Source organism: Schistocerca cancellata, chromosome 3 (genome assembly GCF_023864275.1).
Source record: "Schistocerca cancellata isolate TAMUIC-IGC-003103 chromosome 3, iqSchCanc2.1, whole genome shotgun sequence".
Taxonomy (NCBI): Eukaryota; Metazoa; Arthropoda; class Insecta; order Orthoptera; family Acrididae; genus Schistocerca; species Schistocerca cancellata.
The window spans coordinates 623,287,860-623,307,891 of record NC_064628.1 but is presented as its reverse complement, the minus strand read 5'-3'; the positions used below and the strand labels follow the sequence as shown (position 1 = coordinate 623,307,891).

At 44.7% G+C, this 20,032-nt stretch overlaps 1 protein-coding gene across 1 annotated transcript in view; it reads left to right on the top strand.

Annotated features, from left to right (window-relative positions):
• The first annotated feature begins 1,957 nt into the window (after nucleotides 1–1,957).
• Nucleotides 1,958–20,032, top strand: part of LOC126176467 (probable tubulin polyglutamylase TTLL9) — a 151,042-nt gene continuing 132,967 nt past the window's right edge. Inside the window, exon 1 of the mRNA XM_049923624.1 lies at nucleotides 1,958–2,163. Within this exon, the coding sequence (XP_049779581.1) occupies nucleotides 1,958–2,163 (206 nt within the window). The remainder of the gene's footprint in view (nucleotides 2,164–20,032) is intronic.

Here is a 20,032-nt window from a genome sequence, read left to right as displayed (position 1 = left end):
ATCTAAATAATGAATCGCATGAGATTTTCAATTTCCGTTTCCGACATAGCTAATGTCGATAATAATTTACAGCCGCCCTGTATCTAACAAACCCACGGCTGTTGGAAATTCTGACGGTTCTTTCTCTAGGCTAAAAAAATTTAAAAAAAAATTATATTGTAGAATGAGTCAGGAATTGTTATCCGGTTTGGAAACCCTATTATTAGGAGAAAAGAGTGGGGGCTAATGGTCACTGGCTTGTTTGACCGTCGAGAGAGAGTAACAGTAACGCCGAAAAGTCTTAACTGGCAGAACTCGAAGCGATACTCCATACATCTCTTAAGAAGGTATTTGGAAAACACCAAGGCTCATCTTTTAGCGTGAAAATCACCAATGTCTTCAACACTTAACGTATCTAACCCGTAGAAACCGTGCAAATAAAGTTGCAGAAATAACTGCTCGCAAACAGGCGCACAAACATTAATTCTTCGCACAGACGTTATGGTTCAGAAGAGTGTACCCTCTGACACAACGTATACTATGATTCGCAGAATATAAATGAAGATAAGGACGTATAAGCTAGGTAGAAATGAAAAATCATAAAATACTGATTTTTCAAAAAATAACGGACCATTTTCCATGCACAGAGGAAAAGCTCATTTAAGTAAGACAAGAATATAGGTTGCTGAGCAAATACGTTTCGTTAACAATTACATTTTTACATGGATATTCAAACTTATTTTTAAAAAAAGCCATAAGTCTGTTCGCAGGCCCTGGCGGGTCCATCTGTACCGACCGACCGCCATGTCATCCTCTGCTAGTGGTATCCCTGGATGCGGTATGGAGGGTCGTGGCGTCAGTTCGCTGGTCTCCCGGCGGTTGCTGCTTTCGTGAGCTGTATCCGCTACTACTCTACTAAGTAGCTCCTCACCTGGCATCACGAGGCTGAGTGCACCTCGTTCCACTGCCTCCACCAAGGAAAAATCCGTGGCAGTACCAGGAAACGTACCCGCGTCCTCCACAAGCCAGATAGCCGCGCTTACCACTCAGCTACTGAGGCGGTTTTCGACCTTATATATTTCTTCCAAATTATCTATTAATTCTTGTTTTGATTTGCATTACAGTATTAGATATTGTTTCATTTGTTGTTACATTAATCAGCTTTTTAAATAACTAATTTTACTTGTTTCTGTCCTGCGCTTAAGAAGTTAGTCTTCAAGTTAAATAAACACACTTTGGTTGCGTATTTTGAGTAATGTGCAGTGTTTACGCGCAACGATTCAGAGACGAATACGTGTTTCATGTATCAATAAATCGGGGAAAAAAATTATGATTGTATTTCGCTTCACAAGAGTATTTCAAATAAAATAGACTGTTTTCCATGTATCTTACTTATTTCACTTTTTGACGCAGATGGGAGGAGAGTGGCAGGATAATGGTGTAATGTAGTGAAATGAAATGATCGTACGGCATTGTTGGCCGGGAGACCCCATGCGGGGTGTTCGGCCGCTGAAATTGCAAGTCCTTTTTAGCTGACGCCACTTCGGCGACTCACGAGTCAATGATGATGAAATGATGATGAAAGACACACAACACCCAGTCATCTCGAGGCAGAGAAAATCCCTGCTCCCGACGGGAATCGAACCCGGGACCCCGTGCGCGGGAAGCGAGAACGCTACCGCAAGACCACCGTGTAATGTAGTGTGTGTGTGTGTGTGTGTGTGTGTGTGTGTGTGTGTGTGTGTGTGGAGGGGGGGAGGGGGGGGGGAATGGGAGGAGATGGACGGGCTGTGAAAGACGATGTGTGGGCGACGTTTTATTGAGTTGGGAATGGGATAGAGAGGAGATAAGCATGTGGGATGTGGAGGGGGCCCCCTTTTTGTACTTGCCCCAGGGCCACTATGACTGTACTTCACGCCCGCTCTGTAGACTCAAAACTAAACTAAACACTGTAAACCGCTTGTACTTAATTGTTTGGATGTACAGCTTTTATGGCTCGTGGTGTCAGGTGGAGTTCCTGAAGAGCAACTGGGACCTGTGCTGGTGCGACCCGCGGCACGTGGAGACCGCCATGGCGGCTCTGGACCCGGTCCGCAGGGACGACGGGCGGCGCGTGTGCCACTTCCGCAACCACTACGAGCTCACTCGCAAGAACTTGCTCTCCAGGAACCTCTCCAGGCTCAGGTACCTGCAGCCGGCGCTTACCTGCCCTCATTTGAAAACTCTATGCATAGGACGGGCTGTATTAATATTCTTTGCACTTCCCTTCACTGTCGATAACGCGGAAGGTAGGAACGAAGATTAGGGTAGAAAGTACCAATTACGACGCGGTCATTACAGTAGGAGCACAAGCTCAAATTGGGGAGGGAAGGGGGTATTAAAAGACCGCATCCTTTCAGAGACACAAGTCCGACTTTTTCCTTAAGTTATTTAGGGAAACCATGGGAAAACTGACGCTGGATGGGCGGACGGGTCCGCCTTACCATAGAGCCACCTTCTTCGGTCGGAAAGATGGAAACAAATAACACGTGTGCTTCAGTGTTAGTTATTATCACGGTCTCCAACTGTTTTGAAAGACGAGACTGATTCCACCTTGCCAGTGGAGTTTTACGTTTTCAAACTTTCGACATTTCTATTATTTTCTCCCGTGGTTTAAACAACCCTGTGATCAGTAGCACTATCTTCTTTTTGCTTTATTCTTCCCTCTCGATGATTCCTGTCAATCAAACAGGATATAAGTACCACTTCCATGAGCAGCATCACCTTTTAAAAGGTGTAAGTGACTTTTTAAGCAATCTTTTCTGTAGGCAAACTGTAGCGTTTCAGTATGCTGCCAGTCAATCGAAGTCTACATTTGTAATACCTACGCTCTGTATCCATGTATGAACCCTGCAGTTGCTAAATACCTGTGCGAATTGGATATACACTCCTGGAAATGGAAAAAAAGAACACATTGACAGCGGTGTGTCAGACCCACCATACTTGCTCCGGACACTGCGAGAGGGCTGTACAAGCAATGATCACACGCACGGCACAGCGGACACACCAGGAACCGCGGTGTTGGCCGTCGAATGGCGCTAGCTGCGCAGCATTTGTGCACCGCCGCCGTCAGTGTCAGCCAGTTTGCCGTGGCATACGGAGCTCCATCGCAGTCTTTAACACTGGTAGCATGCCGCGACAGCGTGGACGTGAACCGTATGTGCAGCTGACGGACTTTGAGCGAGGGCGTATAGTGGGCATGCGGGAGGCCGGGTGGACGTACCGCCGAATTGCTCAACACGTGGGGCGTGAGGTCTCCACAGTACATCGATGTTGTCGCCAGTGGTCGGCGGAAGGTGCACGTGCCCGTCGACCTGGGACCGGACCGCAGCGACGCACGGATGCACGCCAAGACCGTAGGATCCTACGCAGTGCCGTAGGGGACCGCACCGCCACTTCCCAGCAAATTAGGGACACTGTTGCTCCTGGGGTATCGGCGAGGACCATTCGCAACCGTCTCCATGAAGCTGGGCTACGGTCCCGCACACCGTTAGGCCGTCTTCCGCTCACGCCCCAACATCGTGCAGCCCGCCTCCAGTGGTGTCGCGACAGGCGTGAATGGAGGGACGAATGGAGACGTGTCGTCTTCAGCGATGAGAGTCGCTTCTGCCTTGGTGCCAATGATGGTCGTATGCGTGTTTGGCGCCGTGCAGGTGAGCGCCACAATCAGGACTGCATACGACCGAGGCACACACGGCCAACACCCGGCATCATGGTGTGGGGAGCGATCTCCTACACTGGCCGTACACCACTGGTGATCGTCGAGGGGACACTGAATAGTGCACGGTACATCCAAACCGTCATCGAACCCATCGTTCTACCATTCCTAGACCGGCAAGGGAACTTGCTGTTCCAACAGGACAATGCACGTCCGCATGTATCCCGTGCCACCCAACGTGCTCTAGAAGGTGTCAGTCAACTACCCTGGCCAGCAAGATCTCCGGATCTGTCCCCCATTGAGCATGTTTGGGACTGGATGAAGCGCGTCTCACGCGGTCTGCACGTCCAGCACGAACGCTGGTCCAACCGAGGCGCCAGGTGGAAATGGCATGGCAAGCCGTTCCACAGGACTACATCCAGCATCTCTACGATCGTCTCCATGGGAGAATAGCAGCCTGCATTGCTGCGAAAGGTGGATATACACTGTACTAGTGCCGACATTGTGCATGCTCTGTTGCCTGTGTCTATGTGCCTGTGGTTCTGTCAGTGTGATCATGTGATGTATCTGACCCCAGGAATGTGTCAATAAAGTTTCCCCTTCCTGGGACAATGAATTCACGGTGTTCTTATTTCAATTTCCAGGAGTGTATATCCTAAACTCCATCATCTCTCTGTCCATTTCCTCCCCCTATTTCTGTCTATCTCCTCCTAGTCCCCCCCCCCACCACTATGCCCGTTTCCTCCCCCCTTCTCTGTCCATCCACACCTCCCCCTCTCTCTGATTTTGAGCTTTTTATTATTATTATTGCAAATTCAGATTCTGTAAGCCATAAATACAACTCTTTTATTTTCTGTGAAAACGATTACGTGTAAGAAAACAAAACAGCACATCGTTGTGTATACAATGTTTATTTAAAAATATATATAATTAGAAATAATATCTAAGAGAGAAAAATCTTTCTATTGGTTTAAATACCCTACTATCGTAGTTAAAACAAATCGTCAAAAAGAAGACAAAACCTCACATGGACAAAGCACAGCATCTCCTTGCTTGCAGTTGGTTTTAACAGAAAACCTATAGAGTGCCCTGCAAATATATATATATATATATATATAGCCTATGTCCTCACGAATGTTTATTAGTGTCCTGTAAAAATTTGCGGTAAATTGGTCAAGAACGTTTCCAGATTTTGCTCACAACATTTCCATATTATATATCACGCAGACATTTATGTCTTACATACAGGGTGATTATAATTAAAGTTAAACTTTCAAAACGCTGTGAAATAACACCACTGGTCACAATGACGTCAAATTGCAACGGAATATTATCGGAGAAGGAGGAAAACGTATGGCAGAAGAAAAAAATAGCGTGAAAATTGATCAATAGAGTGCGCTGTATTTCTCAGACTAAGTAAATAAAAACACCTGTCAAGCGCATGACCTAAAGCTGGTATAAACACACCTGGTACACGGTTTTTCCACCTTTCGCGTCTGCGACGTTCGCCATGACTGTCTCAATTCTGGATGGCGCTCTGCTTGTAAATCTGTATTACAAGAATGATGACTGCACACGTCGCTCTGCTGAAGTTCCGGACGCTGAAGGATTTGAAAATAGGCTTTGGTCAGATGACTGCCATGGGTCTGGAGAAAATGATTAGGAAATTCGAAAAAAAGAGCTCTTTTGGTGTGCAACCCGGTAGAGGGAAGAAGCAAATTGATTCGACGTCAGTGGAAGCAGCGGCCACGGCAATGCAGGAGGAGGCGAGTGGTCGTGTGCAAACGTGTAGTGCACGGAGAATTGCCCGAACACTGGACTTACGCTTGAGCATGGCGCGTAAAATCCTACGAAACATCCTTGTTTGCTATCCATTCAAAATTGCCCATGGGCACGAGTTGCTTCCTGTTGCCCTGCCAGCAAGAGAGACCTTTGCTTTAGAACTTCTTGCTCGCATGGAAGTGGACAATGATTGGCCGTGGAAGATTTTGGGACTGACGAAGCCCACTTCCACCTGACAGGATATGTCAATACACGGGATTGTCGAATATGGGCAACAGAAAATCCACACGCAAATCAACCAGTGCCACTTCATCCTGAAAAGGTCACTGTGTGGTGCGGGTGCGGCATCATTTATCATAGGACCACATTTTTTCGAAGAGATGGGTGCTTCTGGTCCTGTTACCTGTACCATCACTGGTAAACACTATGAGTGTCTTTTGCGCAATCACGTAGTTCCAGTTCTCCAACAGCGTGGATGTGTGGATGGGCTCTTTTTAATGCAAGATGGGGCACCTCCGCACATTGCAAATCCAGTTAAACAGCTGGTGAAGCGCCATTTCGGAAATGCTAGAATTATCAGCCGCCATTCCGCTGCAGCCTGGTCGTCCCGATCACCTGATCTTAATCCGTATGACTTCTGGCTGTGGGGCTATCTGAAAGATGTTTTGTTCAGCCTTCTGGTTGCAAACTTAGGTGCATTGAACACACGCATTGCGCAACACATTCTGAGCGTGACCCTGGAAACACTTGATCAGTTGTGGAACATGTTGTTTCTCGATTTCAACTTGTTACAGAAAACGGTGGACACTATTCTGAACATGTTTCGCGCCAGTCACACGGAAATTAATAATCCGATTTGATTTTGATTGATGCTTTTTATGGGGTTTTTGGCCTCAGGACAATTAAAAACCAAAACCCATGTGATTGATGCTTTTTATACAGTTCTTGGCCTCAGGACGATTAAAACCCGATGTGAGTGATGCTTTGTATGCAGTTTTTGGCCACAGGACGATTGAAAACCGATTCTTCCCATCCGATGTGTTATGACCTTGCCGTGGTGGATGGGCTTACGTAAATAACAGCATTACACTTGTACACCCAAGCAAACTGAGTAGTATGGTTTGTCTAACGTCAAACGTACACCTTAGGCATTGTTGTATGATTCATTTGTCATTTGTAGTCGACCACTGTTAAATTATGATGCTTACAGGCCATCTATTGCTACATTTTGTAGTTACTTATATTTATTCTGCCATACGTTTTCCCCCTTCTCCAATAATATTCCGTTGCAATTTGACGTCATTCTGACCATTGGTGATATTTCTACAGCGGTTTGAATGTGTAACTTTAATTATAATCACCCTGTATATTAAAATGTGTAGCCTATGTCCATCCGAATATTTATTACAGTAATGTGTAAAATTTTGAAGTAAATCAGTCAAGTACTTTTCGAGATTTTTGATGACAGCATTTCCCCATTCGGTATTAAAAATGTATTTACATATTATGAGACTAGCTGTTACCCTCAGCTGGGCTCACATATGAGTGATGGTGAGTAAGTCAGATGCTGTACGTGCAGGAACACCAGCTGCCCTCATGTGTCTCCCTGTTTGGGTAAGAACAGCTCGTGATGTGCGCACTGCTCTCACCCCTCCCCCCAAGCTACCCAAACGCACATATGCGGAGAATCGCCCCGAGCAGTGCGTACAGAGGGGTACGGGCCGGAACGTCCATCTATGTATCGTGCTATCGGAGTAGCTACACATCGTACGTGTACATTATGGTGCAAATAGTGTAAGAAGTGTGGACTTAACACATTGAAGATTATATAAGCATTGTATTCGTTACTTCGAATCGTATGACGTGGCGCATATCAACTGATAAAAGTATTTTCAAAATATGCTAAAGTTAAATATTCAAAGAGTAAATAGCTGTCTCAAAGACTAAATACTATTCCCTAATTCGCTCAATATTCTTCAAACGAATACTACACACTTTCTGAAGCAGCCTTTGTTTTTGCTCTGGGTTCAAGCTATCTCCAAATGGCTCTGAGCACTATGGGACTTAATATCCATGGTCATCAGTCCCCTAGAACTTAGAACTACTTAAACCTAACTAACCTAAGGACAGCACACAACACCCAGCCATCACGAGGCAGAGAAAATCCCTGACCCCGCCGGGAATCGAACCCGGGAACCCGGGCGTGGGAAGCGAGAACGCTACCGCACGACCACGAGATGCGGGCAGCTATCTCCATACCAAACTTAGAGAAATCGGTTCAGCATGTTAGTTGCAGAAATGTAATGGACAGAGTTGCTTCCGCCTTTATAATATTAGTAGAAGCCTATGGATAAAACTTTCATCTACGACATCTTTTTTTTCCATGATCCGATTTTAGTGAAATAAAGCTTGTATGGTGCCCCAAGCTATGCTGATGTTACCTGTGAAAACCCAGTGAAAGAGATCAGCGTGTTCAAACAGAAACAAACAAGGCGGCTTAAAATAAAACTTTAAATCAGGATATTTTTTTCGTGATTCGATTTTTATGAGATGAAGCCTATGCAGTGTTCAGGGTACTCTCAAGTTACATGCGAAAACTGCATGAAAAATCATTTACTAGTTTTCGAGAAGCGTGTTCAGACAGACAGACACGACAGTCTTATCAATTTATTATTAGTATAGATGGCGCTCCAGTAGGTGTATAGAAACAGGCTCGTATTCGAACGCAGCGTTCTGTCAAAATTTCAAAGCACTCAGTGAAGAACTTTCAGAGATTTACGGTTTTAATAAACTAACATTTACATTTTTGTTCATATAGATGACATTTTTATATATTTTATCAAAATATTGTTGCTTTCTTAAACTTGTACACTTGTACACTTTCTGTGGTTTATTTTAATGTATTTAATGTATATATAATACAAAATGTTCGAAATTTGCACAAAATTTAATTCTGATATTTATATACAATCTGGCTAGTTCATGCTTAGCACATTAAAGTTGTAGACTATAGGAAAAAGACGGAGGGAAGGCAATCGGTACGTGAGAGGTGAACGCACGAATAGAAAAGATGGGACGGAGCGTAGAGAGCGCGTCCGTTATAGAATAAAGAATGTAGCCTGTGGCCAGCCTTACAGCAAAACGCAATTGGAGCAACGAGTGAGGCAAAAGTGCTTATAAATTGTTCCAAATGAGCCTCGGATTCAACGGGCTGGAGCACGTAACGGCAGAGCATGTAATTATATGCTTTGGGCCAGTACTTCGACGCTAAGAAGAGATTTATAGAGCGTATTACATGAAGAGCCACGGTTGCACAATCATGGTCAGCATCGCCGCCACAGCAACTCGATACTTCGTCTATCTCTAGGCAAAGTAATGTCGTAGAATTACACTACCACCATGAATTATAGTTTCTCATATTTGCTTAATATACATATCAAAGGGAAATTATTGTGTAAGACGTACTTATCCGGTTGATTGGCATTAACTGAGTAAGGTTTCCAGCCCCGTCCCATTATGTAATCCGCGATGTTATGAAATTCCAAGTCCTCATTCATACAGTTATTTGATAATGCTTTATTCATTGCGTTGTCAACGGCCTTGCTGCGCTGGTAATACCGATTCCCGTCAGATCACCGAAGTTAAGCGCTGTCAGACTTGGGTAGCACTTTGATCGATTATTGTCAGGGTCTACCGAGCGCTGTTGGCAAGCGGAGTGCACTCACCCTTCGTGAGGCCAATTAAGGAGCTACCTGACTGAGAAGTAGCGGTTCCATTCACGATAGTTAACAACGGCCGGGAGACTGCTGTGCTGACCACATACTCTTCCAAATCCGCATCCAGTGACGCCTATCGGCTGAGGACGACACGGCGGTCTATCGGGCCGTGGCGCCTTCTGATGCCTGCTCTGACGGAGTTTTTATTGACTGAGTTGGTTTTAGGTGGAGTAAGTAGTTTAATCAGACATACTTTGCTTCTTTAAAATGTTCCACGTGCTAGTAAAATTGAATCACATCGATCATATTGTTAAATGCTTTTGTTTACTATTTCTCAAAGAAGCACTACTAGAAGTAATTTTTTAGTGTATCTTTCATGATTAGTTTAAAAAAAGACGCATCACGAAGGAGTTAAGCAAATTAGTCACAAACAATTATAAAGGATAGTAAACAGGGGACATGTAGATACCAAGCCACAAATTCTTTGCGAATTTCATTCCATGTATTCAACTGGACAGTACTAATGCCTCGCAGACAGGCGCGTGAACAATGGAATCAGATGTCAGCATCTGAGGCAGGGTGTGACGTGTACTTGCGCTCAAAGAATCCGGTTAGAGTAATCATGGAACTGCTCGGCATTTGAATACGAACGGCGCCACTATTACATTATGTTGGTGGGAATGGGCGAACCATGGCTGAACATGGCATCAACAAGGAAGCGGTCGCAAAGTGATACGACAAAACGTGAGAACAGAGCAACCGCTAGAGAGGCACCCAGAGCCCCGAATTCATCGTTATCATTAATCTTACGTGCAACTGGTGCTTCAGTGACCGCAAGAACCATAATACGCAGATAACAGAAAAGGGGCAGAGCTCACGGCATCCCTTGCGACGACTATCATTCGCCTCAGTACACCAACAAGCCCGTTTGCAGTGGTGTCGGGCACATATGGCCTCGAATATCATGAACTGGGGTAGAGTTGTCTTCAGTGATGAGTCCTGCTTCGAACTGAGCCCCGATAACCAGCAAAGACATATTTGGAGACCCCCCCCCCAGGCAGTGGTGGCATACCAACCTGACTGTAGCTCGCCATTCGACCCGACAACCTGGAGTGATGCTCTGGAGTGCCATTTTATCTAATATCAGGACCTCTTTTGTTGACACCTGCGGTACACTTACAGCACGGCGGTACGTCGAGGACATGGTCCATTTTGTGGCTCTTCATGGCAAGCCATCATGGGCTTACATTTCAGAAAAATAACGACCAACCGCACACGGTGAGAGTTTCTGGTGCTTGTCTTCGTACTTGCCAAATCCTATCTTGGCCAGCAAAGTCGCCGGATCGCTCCCAAGTTGAGAACTTTGGCAGCGTTATGGTCAGGGCACTCCGACCAGCTCCGAATTTTGACGATCTAACGAACCAGTTGGACAGAATTTGGCACGATATCTCTCAGGAGGGCATCCAATCACTGCCAAACTGAATGACTACTTCCATAAGTATCGTAGGTGGGCCAGCACGTTATTGACTTGCCGAATTTGTGATACTCTTTCGCTTGAATAAATTATCCATTTTTTCAGAAATTGTAATGATTTGTTTGTCTGCACATGTACGTCTCCTTGGTACATCGTTTCTTTTTTTTCTTTGAGTATGTAAAGTCATTACTTAACATCTGTCTAAAGATTTAAACTATTTCTTTGAGAGAAAATACTTACAATAACATACTATAAGGCCTTATACGCAAGTGCTTGTGCTATTTGTCCGAGATTTGTCACTGAAAATATTTTGTTTTTAACTGTTGTACCAGAGTCGTTCCGAAAGTAATGCCTCCTATTTTTATTAATGGGAACTATAGGAGATACATAAATCACAACAGCGCAGCTAAATAGAGCAATAGTTGAGCTACAGACCGTCATTTTTCCCCACAGTTACCACCATTGCCAACGATGAACCTGATGAGCCAGCACGCCGCGCTTGCAGCTGCGGCTAACCTCTTCCTTACAGCTTTGACAACAGCAGCCGAGTCTTGAAAATGTTCGCCACGTAGTGTATCTCTGAGGTCCAGTGACATGGAAGTATGAAGGCGCTAAATCGGGACTGTGCGGTGTATGTTGTAAGACAGTCAAGCCGAATTTTGCAATGAGTTGCATGGTCGCAAAACTGGAATGGGCCTGGCGTTATCGTGTTACAGGTGAAAGTTGGTCTTTTCTCTGGCCTTACCTTGGAAATTCGAGCTATCAGCTTAGTCAGTATCGTCTTGTAGCGTGCTGAATTGACCATTTCTCCAGGCTCCAGGACATCGAAAAGAACCACATCCTGGCCATTCCAGAAGACTCTGCTCATCACTTTGCCTGCAGACGGCTGTGTCTTGAATTTCTTCTTTGTAGGAGAATTCGCATGTCGCTATTCCATAGACTGCCTTCTCGATTCCGGCTCATAGTGGTGAAACCACGCACGACCGCTACGGTCGCAGGTTCGAATCCTGCCTCGGGCATGGATGTGTGTGATGTCCTTAGGTTAGTTAGGTTTAAGTAGTTCTAAGTTCTAGGGGACTTATGACCACAGCAGTTGAGTCCCATAGTGCTCAGAGCCATTTGAACATTTGGTGAAACCACGCCTCATCTCCGGTGACGATAATACTCAGAAAATTGTCGCCTTCAGCTTCATATTGGTCCAGCAGGTCCAGACAAATTTATATTCGATGAGATTTTTGTTCTTCTGTAAGCATCCGCGGGATCCATCTCGCACGGACTTTGCGATAAGCAACATTTTTTCCAAGGGATTACAGCCGACATTCAGCTTTCAACGCAATTCTCTGGTCGTTATCCGCCGAACAGCACGGGCGAGTTGATCAAGACGCTCTTTATTGCGAGGGATAACAGCTGTGCAGGGGCGAACGGGTCGTGGCACACCCTGTCCATCTTGAAAATGCCGCACCCATCGCCTCACATTGCTCACGTCTATTGTATCGTCTCCATACACCTTTAGCAAGCGTCGGTGGATTTCAGTCAGCGTAATTTCTTTAGACGTGACGAATTCACTCACACGTCGCTATTTACACGCGCCTCAATATCAGACTCCATTTTGGAACACTCCTCTGCTAGCCCCAACTACCGCAGAGCAACGGAACAACCTGCAAGTGGAAGAGGTAGGTTCAAGTATTAGCACTACGCCAACGATATCCGGCGCGGACATCCAAAGTCACCACAAAGAAATAGGAGGCATTACTTTTGGAATGACACTCGTATTTGTAAAGTAGTGATTTGTTTAAAAGTACATTAAGGCACCATATCAGTTTCAGGGTCCCCATATGCTACTAGCTCTGTTGGTCGTTAGCAGTTAATGTGTTAAAGAACGCATAAATTGCATAACCTACTAATTCCTCCACGCTAGTGTGACACAGAGGGCTATGAATGACTCATGATTAACGTAACTGAAGTTGGTAATACTTTCTCAGCAACTTCTGTTCTTGTTCTGCTTACTAAGCATGAAGAGTACATAGCACGTAGATTTCATCCAGGAGTGTTACAGTCGTTAATATTTGTGCTGTAACTAATTGCTCGATTTGTGCTGACGACTGTATTCATCAGTATTATTGCCAATCTGTTATTTTGTCTGTTGAATGAACATCGGTTCGGACCTCGTTATTGGCTAGTATCCTTCGGATCCATTGCTACAGAAAAAAAAAGAAATTTAGTCTGACTGCTCGTATACTACGAGGGTTGTCCGGAAAGTAAGTTCCTATCGGTCGTGAAATGGAAACCACAGTGAAAACCAGAAACGTTTTATTTGCAACAGTTAGGTACACCTTCCACCTACTTCTCTACATAGTCGCCGCTCCAACTTCGAGTTCTGTCGTAGTGCTGTGTCAACTTTCCAATATCCTCGTCATAGAAAGCAGCCGCCTGTGCTTTCGGCCAGTTATCTGCACAGGTCTGCAGCTAGTTGTCTATGGAAAAACTTTGTCTTCATAGCCAGTGGTTCTTGTGAGCAGAGATGAGACTCAGGGAGAGACAATTACGGACTGTATTGTGGGTGATAAAACACTTCTCATCGGAAACGCTGCAGAAGCGTCTTGATTGCCCCTGCAGTGTGCGGCTGAGAATTGGCATGAAGTAGGAACTGCTCGACACTTGTGTTATGTGGGCTGCATGGCACAGGCGAAATCTCTAACCAGGCCCTCATACTTGGTGGGAGACGCTATTCCCTACGCATCTTTATGTGCTCACTGTTCACTCAAAACTGAAAAGAGCGACGCGACACGATCGACGGACATACTAGAGACCCGGCCCAAAACATCTGTGCAAAGCTTTACCGGATTTTCCCAGTGGTTTCCTTTTCGCTACCGATCGGAACTTACTTTCTGGACAACCCTCGTGTTACACGCACGATCATGGTCAAACAAAAATCCTGTAAAAGGGGTGACATAAACCGAATCTTCAATAATAAAAAGTTCGGTCTAGTGTTATAGCCTTGACATAAGCTATGTGATTGTCCGATTTCATATTACAACGCTACCACTGCCAATTAAAGTTCATTATTGGCTACCTTGGGTGCAATACCCGGTCGGTCGATTCGTTTATTAGTCAGTTTACCCGCCCTGCTTGAGGTTAACATGACTCACTCTTTGCCACATATCGTTTTATGTAGTCTCTATCGATAATTCTAAACTCTCTATATAGCCCGGTGGGCAGCGCTTAAAATTACGTCAGATGACACAGGGAATTTCTATATAAAAATTTGTGTATTGGAAGTTAGGAACATAAATCACAAGTCATATGTGGTGGAGTACTATGTGAATTTTACGTAGCTTGTATTTTTGGCGTTGCATCGAGCTAGAAAAAGTTGTAAGTCGTTAACAGTCACGAGACTTAGGTATAAAAGAAATAATCTTGGAAATCTATGCACCAGTGTTGAATTTAATCAAGATTCAGAGGTTGCTCGAATACAATAAAATTCCATGAATGTCATTTAAAACTCCCACGTGCTTTCAAAATACGAACAACTTGACGTTAGCACTAGCGGTCTTAAAATTGAAATAAAAGTTGTAACATACAGTTGCTGTTAGCGTTCAGTTTGAAACTCTATAGTTGTCTCACCCGTGAAAAGTAAAGTCTTTTGAATACTATCGGATTTCTTCAAATTCTGCTCTGCCCATGAGAGAGGAAAAACGTCCACGCAAAACTTTTAAAGTTCTGTAGTCTCTTTACCCAAAAAAGATACGTCCGTGTTAGTTCATTCTCGATCACTTTCCAAGCCAACACAGGCTCCACTCATTTCATGTCCAGAATCGTACTCCGGACCTGTTTGCTGGCGTGACGTAAACAGGCTCCTTCATTACATCGTTTTGGTTCAAATGGCTCTGAGCACTATGGGACTTAACTTCTGACGTTATCAGTCCGCTAGAACTTAGAACTACTTAAACCTAACTAACCTAAGGACATCACACACATCCACGCCCGAGGCAGGATTCGAAACTGCGACCGTAGCGGTGGCGCAGTTCCAGACTGTAGCGCCTAGAACCGCTCGACCACAACGGCCGGCTGTTTGTTTTCAGGTACATGCCTATAGTGCTGGTACATACTGAAATCCCCCGTTCCATAGTACTGTAGAACGGCACTAGAGAATCAAAACAAACTAGTACAACTCATTGATGAAATCGAGTATCGTGTGGTAAAACTTTTCCTGAATTTGAAAGGGAACACTTCTGCAGCAACCCATGCTGAGTCTGTAGGTGTTTACGCCAACAATGCGTCATCATATGACACAGCTGTTAGGTGTCGCAGACCCTTCTATTGTTGTTAAATAAATGTGAGTGACGAAGAACAAAGTGACAGACTATCTGTCAGTGAAGAACCGTGAATCATAAGAGATTTGGAGGACGTCGTATTCGGAGTCCGGCGTATCACAATCCTGGCGATAGTGGAAAAAGTGGAATTCAAGCATCGATCAGTTTTCATCATTTTGCTCGATATTGTGAACGTGACAAACTGTGGCTGCCTCGACTGCTCACACTTACTGAAAAAGCCTGCCGATCCAAGGCAACAGCGGAAATACTGCAACTGTCAGACCATACCATACGACCTCTTTAGCCTCCTGATCATCGCTGATAAGTGCTGGGTGTGTCACCATGATCCTCAGACGAGAAGGAAGGTAAGCTGTGGAATCTTGCGGGCTGACCATCATCGTACCGACATCTCCTGACGAAGCTGTGAAGACGAGGCACCGCGGGAAGCTGTCTAAAGGGGCGCTTTTGCTCCAGGACAATGCTCCAACTCATTCCATACAAGTCACACATGCTGCTTCGTTAACCTATTAAATATTACTTCATGCCCTGTGTGCTTCTGATGTGACACTCGATGACTTTTCTGCTTTCACGGCATAAGAAACCACTGCGTGACAGGCATTTCCAAAATGACGAGGAGGTGATTGTCAAGGTGGAACGTTTGCCGAATAGCGAGAATATAGACTTCTGCACCACGATCTCCACGAAATCGTTCACTATTGGGATGAATATCGCTTGTTAGAGGGTGAATAGGTAGGGGAAGATGAGCAGTGTCACCAAGTTTCACGTAAAAAGCTCGATTTTTTCGTGGTGATAATTAAAACTTTGTGATTAGCCCTGGCATGGCCATAACGTTGTTTCAAAGCACCTGTCATTTGTCACCAATTGACACTTTGCCGAGTCCTTTATTAATTTTTACATTGCTTTTATTAATTTTAGCAAAATTCCCGTAGTTATTCACCTGTATTCTAATCCAACTTTAGAATGTCGTGTCTCCATTAAGCTTTCCTGCAATAACGTCAGGCTTAAATTTCCTCTCTGATGATGAATTTGGATTTTGTGAAGGTCGTCTGCATCTATCAGTTTCCTTTCATTGTATCGCAAATTTTGATCGTTATTTCGCTACTTTGGCCGTTAAAACTAGACAGCTATCGACGACATACACTATAGCGATTATGACGATTTTTCCCAGTGCTGAACATCCCATGTGCGTACCTCCTTGCGACGGCTGCTATCCCCAGTGACCACCTCATAAAAAGCTGAGTTGCTGGCTACCTGACGGACTTTTGCCTCCAGACATGCTGCTCACCAGGCGCTCCCAACATATACGTTATGTCACAATGCTCCGATCTTTTGAAACTCCCAGCTACTCTGCGCAACATAATTAAAGGATCACGTTTTCGGGACCCCGTAATTGTCTCCCATCGCGACGTATCAGTTTGCAGTTTGACTCAATGGTGCCCAAAACCCTCCTCTGTAAAGGGGCAAAGCGTGGGCGTCGCTCTCGGGCTCGACGACTCTTCAAACAACAAGCTGTCGACACATCCGAAAAAAAGCCAGAATTCATTAGTTCATGTGAGGTGCAAGGTGGGTGAATAATGTATTTTGTCACCAAACTGCACCACAGTTCTGCCCAACGCTATCGCGGACAAGTCACACGATGGAAGTCGCCACACTCTCCCTTTCCCACATTTCACCCCTTCTTTTGACGCCTCCGCGATCGAGGTCAGAACCACGACGCCTAACGTTGAAATCACACGTCCTACCTATTCGTGAAGGAGGAAAACATTTCAGGCACTCCGCTGTTCAGAATTGACTCGAAAAGACCTCCTGGGATCACATAAAAGGAATAAAACCATCTCTGCTCTTGGGGTGTTCATTTGAACATATTTTGCGGTCGACAACGACAGAACGACGTTCTTAACGATCTTTGGCATTGCTGACACGTCCGCACCATTCAACCCTTCTCTAAGGACTTCGTGTGTTAGACGCTCATTCAACATTATCTGAACCCTTTGGAGTGCAGTGCGAGTGCAGTTTTTGCTCTGGCATATGAGATGGAACCAATAGGGACCATCCAATACCATCCGACTAAATGTGAACGTGATCCGAAGTACGAAAGGATCCTTATGCCTCTGAAGTCCAGTGAACTCAAAGGGCTGCGACATTAATACGTGTGTGAATAAAATCGCAAAGGGCCCCTCTAAGACCCCACCCCTCCACGTAGTTCGACAACACCTCCCTGCCTCTCGCGCTCCTTTGTTGAGCACGATAAAAATGTCTATGTACAGACGCAACCAGCTGTTCAGTCTGTTAAGTGCCCGCGCGGAGGATACCACTCACACGTTGCTGCTCTAGCACTTGCCTGCAGGCGTGTGGAATTGGAGGCGTGTCTAAAGGGTTGCATGCCCGAGAGATGGTCGTCTCTGAATAGGTACATTTTTAACGTTCCCAAAAAGGTGCGCGAATGGTGCCGAGAGCATTGCCGATATGGCGTATCTTAAAAAGGCCCTTTGCCGCTTTATTCACACGTGTCAGTGTCTCCCCATCCCCAAACTCTCAACCCGTGATAAAGTCTCAGAAGGGCGCGAAAAAGGAGGGAGGGCTGAAAAAGCATAATCATCTTTTGCCGCTTCGGATCATCTTCAAATTTCGTAGAAAGGTTATTAATGGTCCGTAGTGGTTCCACAACGTAAACCAGCGCAAAAAAATTGGAACACAACTATGTTCTTAGAGAAGGCTTGAATGGTACGTGGGTGACAGTTGTGTCAAAAATGGTTAAGAACATCGTCCTGTTACACATCGAACTACACATGTCTTTTTCGGCCGCTAATAGCGCGTAAATGAATAACTCAAGAGAAGAGGTGGTTTCATGACGCTCTTTATGTCACGCACGGAGGCCTTCTCGTGGCCGGCTGGAGTGGCCGTGCGGTTCTAGGCGCTACAGTCTGGAACCGGGCGACCGCTATGGTCGCAGGTTCGAATCCTGCCTCGGGCATGGATCTGTGTGATGCCCTTAGGTTAGTTAGGTTTAATTAGTTCTAAGTTCTAGGCGACTGATGACCTCAGAAGTTAAGTCGCATAGTGCTCAGAGCCATTTGAACCATCTGAGCCTTCTCGTGTCGATTCTGAGCAGCGGTGTGTTTAAAATTTTTCTACGGCGTCCCATAAGAAAGTCGCGTTATTTCAACACTGGGGGCCACTGTTCTGACCTCCATCGCGGAGTCGTCAAAAGAAGGGCTGGAATGTGGGTATCGCCCTTCCCATCGTGTGGGATATCCGCGGTGGCGTTGGGCAGGATTGTGCCGCAATTTGGTGCCAATGTGACACCATTAGCCTACCTTTCAGCTCACATGAGCTTCTGAGCTCTGGCCCATTTTTTCGCAAGTGGCGACTCCTTGCTGTTTGAAGTTTCGCCAATCCCGAAGGTGAGGTTTCAGGGCGCCACGCTTTTGCATCGTTACAAAGGAAGGTTGTAGGCACCTTTGAGACTAATTTCAAACTTCAGCATCGCAATAGTAGAGAATTTATGCGTTGTATAAAGTGATACTTTAATTATGTTGCAGACTGTATTTGCATGAGACGACTGAATCCAGTTTTGTTTCATGTCGATGTGACCATTGGCAAGTCTGTCCAAATTTCAAATTCCATCTCAGAGAGTATATTCTCTAATAAATGAGGAGGAAATTTGTTCTCAAATAAGAGGAATAGGAGTATATCAAGTAAAGTGCTATAATGTTCAACTCAGTCCTTCGGTTGGGAACGGACAGTCTTAAGGACCATGCTGCCATTATTTATGACGAGAAAATCGCGGTCTCCGTTATTACATGCTTCAGAAATGACTACAAACCTTAATAAACTATCTGGCATAAATGAAATTAAACCCGGGGCGACTGAATTCGTTTAAAAACAACAGAACAAATTTAATGAAAAGCCACCAGAGTATTTTTTTTCTGTCAGTATCCCAACAGTTGTGGTTTCAGTCTACTCTTTTTCGCCTCGGGATTTCCTGAGCTCTCAAACCCATTTTTACCTGTTTCTGTCTTTTCAGTGGCTTTACGTTGCACAGTTATTAGTTCGGCTATTTCTTATTAATGTACTGCTGCTCAACTGAAGAGTAAAGCTAGGTTTGAAGTAGGTTCATTGTCTGTGCAGAAGTCTTATTATTTGTTAATGTTTAATCCTATGTTACTACCAGTGTAATGGCAGCATGGTTAAACAAGTTCAAGTGAACTTTCTTTACTCTTATTTTTAAACAAGCTTTCCATAGTAAAAAGACAAGACTACTTCTTCTAACAAAAATCTTTTTATTACATTTCCGGCGCTTTCTTAGAAACGTATTACATGAAACTACATACATTTAATTTACATATTTAAGCATGAATAGCTGCGGTTTCTACAGTGCTCGATGTGTCAGTCCGGTAAATAACATTTCTCCATCGACTGATTGTTGTGAGCTATCACTTACAAACTTCGAATGTTAGTCTGAAATTAAATAATAAGTCGATAAAATTATATCTTGTGTAATATACTCATATTGAAATTTCTAATATATTATCTATGTTATCTTCCAGAATTGAGGTTAATTTTATTTCATGAGTACCTTTCCTAAAGGAGTCTCTTAATCTGGGCTGACAGCAAGCAGCTTCTGCAGGATACAGATACCCTTGATATCAGCAGTACTTTCAAACTATACAGTCGATTAATGAACTATTAAGGGCGCATGTGCATCTACAGTCGGCACAGTAAGATCTTCTAAATAACTGCACCTGGCAGTGTCCCTTGTTTAGGAGATATTTATTCGGAAGCCACTTGGAAACGTTTTCTGGACAAAAATGGATGAGCTGAAACTTCTTGATACATTAAAATTGTGTGATGGATCGGGACTGGACTACATAATATTGACTTTCACGGTCAGTGCTCTTACCGCTAAATCTCCGGCCTCGACTCCGGGTCCGGCACACAGTTTTAATCTGCCAGGAAGTTTCAAACCCCTACAGAGTGAACTATTCATACTAAGAACAATTCCCTAAGGTTGTGGCTCAGCCATTTCTTCCTTTTTCACAACTGCTTG